The sequence below is a fragment of the Notolepis coatsorum genome (genome assembly GCF_963971535.1).
Source record: "Notolepis coatsorum genome assembly, contig: SCAFFOLD_412, whole genome shotgun sequence".
Taxonomy (NCBI): Eukaryota; Metazoa; Chordata; class Actinopteri; order Aulopiformes; family Paralepididae; genus Notolepis; species Notolepis coatsorum.
The window spans coordinates 127584-129417 of NW_028171982.1; the positions used below are offsets into that span (position 1 = coordinate 127584).

General features: G+C 40.7%; 1 protein-coding gene across 1 annotated transcript in view; it reads right to left on the reverse strand.

Annotated features, from left to right (window-relative positions):
- The window catches only part of LOC311248141 (muscle, skeletal receptor tyrosine protein kinase-like), a gene marked incomplete at both ends in the record, with an annotated part of 115451 nt that extends 113884 nt beyond the window's left edge, over positions 1-1567 (reverse strand). Inside the window, one exon of the mRNA XM_084339081.1 lies at positions 1486-1567. Coding sequence (XP_084195207.1) covers positions 1486-1567 — 82 coding nt within the window. The remainder of the gene's footprint in view (positions 1-1485) is intronic.
- Between the last annotated feature and the right edge of the window lie 267 nt (positions 1568-1834).

Consider the following 1834-nt stretch of genomic DNA (forward strand, 5'->3'; position numbering starts at 1 on the left):
AGGGGTGTAAAAAGTACCCAGAAATTATACTTAAGTGAATGTATGGGTACCGTCTCAAAATCTGGCAAAAAACACACTTGAGTAAAAGTAAAAAAGTTTTTACTTTGTACTTAAGTACTAACAAGTTAAAGTAAAAAGTTTTTTTTATTCCGGGGCAATGAAATGTTCCGTTTTGTCCTCTTCATCACTCGTACTATCGTTTGTGGCCGTCTCCTGTAGCTTGTCACTCTGACTGTCTGTTCTTCTGATGGCAGGTGTTTAATCAAAGATCCCCGCTTTCTAGTCTTGCACAATGACCAATCTGCACGGGTATGGGCGGGTTCATTTTCCATTGATGGGGATTTGATTGTTTTTAAATAAATTGCGGCCGCAGGATTAATAACGTTAACGTTAGTTCGGCCAGAGAAACAAATATACTAATTAAAATAGTTGGACCTGCGAGATTTGTACTTTGTACTCTGTAGGTCTGCATTTTAAATGTAAGGAGTAAAACGTTTATTTTTTCTCTGAAATGTAATTGAGTAAAAGTACAAGTATACAAACCTAATCAAGTACAAATCCCCGAAAACAGTACTTAAGTATTGTAACAAAGTACAATTACTCAAGTACTTTACACCCCTGCACAGAACACTATAGGCTGTGATGTGTGTTGTACATACTGTAGACATACATACATTTACATTTAGTCATTTAGCTGAACACAAAGCGACTTACATGTTCTGTACGACAAGTCATCAGGAAGGGTACAACTCTATCAGCTGAGTAACAATGTTCATAAAGTGTTGAGTGCTACAGTGTAGGTTAGTTTATTAGGACAAGTGCAGGACAGTAAGGTTAGTTAGGGTTAGATTTTTTATTTTATTTCAGATAATGGTTGAAGAAGTGCGTCTTTAGTCGACGGCGAAAGATTGGACGTGTTTCGGCTGTCCTAACTGGGGTGGGTAGTTCATTCCACCATTGGGGGGCAAGGACTGAGAATAGGCGGCATCTCTTTGATGACCCTCCGGGACACAGACAAGCATGTCTTTGAAGAGGTAATTCTAAACTGCCTTCCTTGCTTGTTATGTACTGGTATATGAGTTATTTCCTCTTCATGATGAATCTATTTTCCATATTTCATAGTATAGTCTTTGCTATATACATGCTCTGTCTGTATACATATATGCATGGATAAAAGCGCTATATAAAATGCACCATTTACTAGGTACATGTAATCACACCTACAGCAGGCTACTGTAGCTGAAGGATCTAGTCCAGCGGGACTCTAATCTATCATACAGATCACCTACAATATAAAAAACATTAACATTGAAACTAGCATCATTTATTATAGGCCGATCATACACTTAAAAAATGCCAGACATACACGTTGATTGTCTTTCTATTGAAATTGTCCTCCATTGCCAGGACATTTGGTATGAAACGGATCATAATAATGCCAAGACACATTGTAAATCAGATCAGTCCGGTCCAGAACTCGCTCACCTCTCTGTACTCCGTACCCCGAGGCGAGGACGACCGCCAGCAGCAGGTTCTGGAGCAGGGGAACCGGTTCTAGACCCTTCATGCTGGTTCTGGATCGATCCACGGGGGGAGGGTTCTTTGATGTGGTAGAGGGTTGGCAGTTAGATTCCCCATGGCGTGTGGACAACAAGACGTCGTATAGTTGGTGTTGTTGTTGTTGTTGTGTTTCTTCAGGGTGTGTGTGTGTTATCCAGGGCCGGCCATCGTAGTTCACTCTGTTGTACTACTAGCTTGTTCTCTGTTTCTCTCTCTCTCTCTCTCTCTCTCTCTCTCTCTCTCTCTCTCTCTCTCTCTCTCTCTCTCTCTCTCT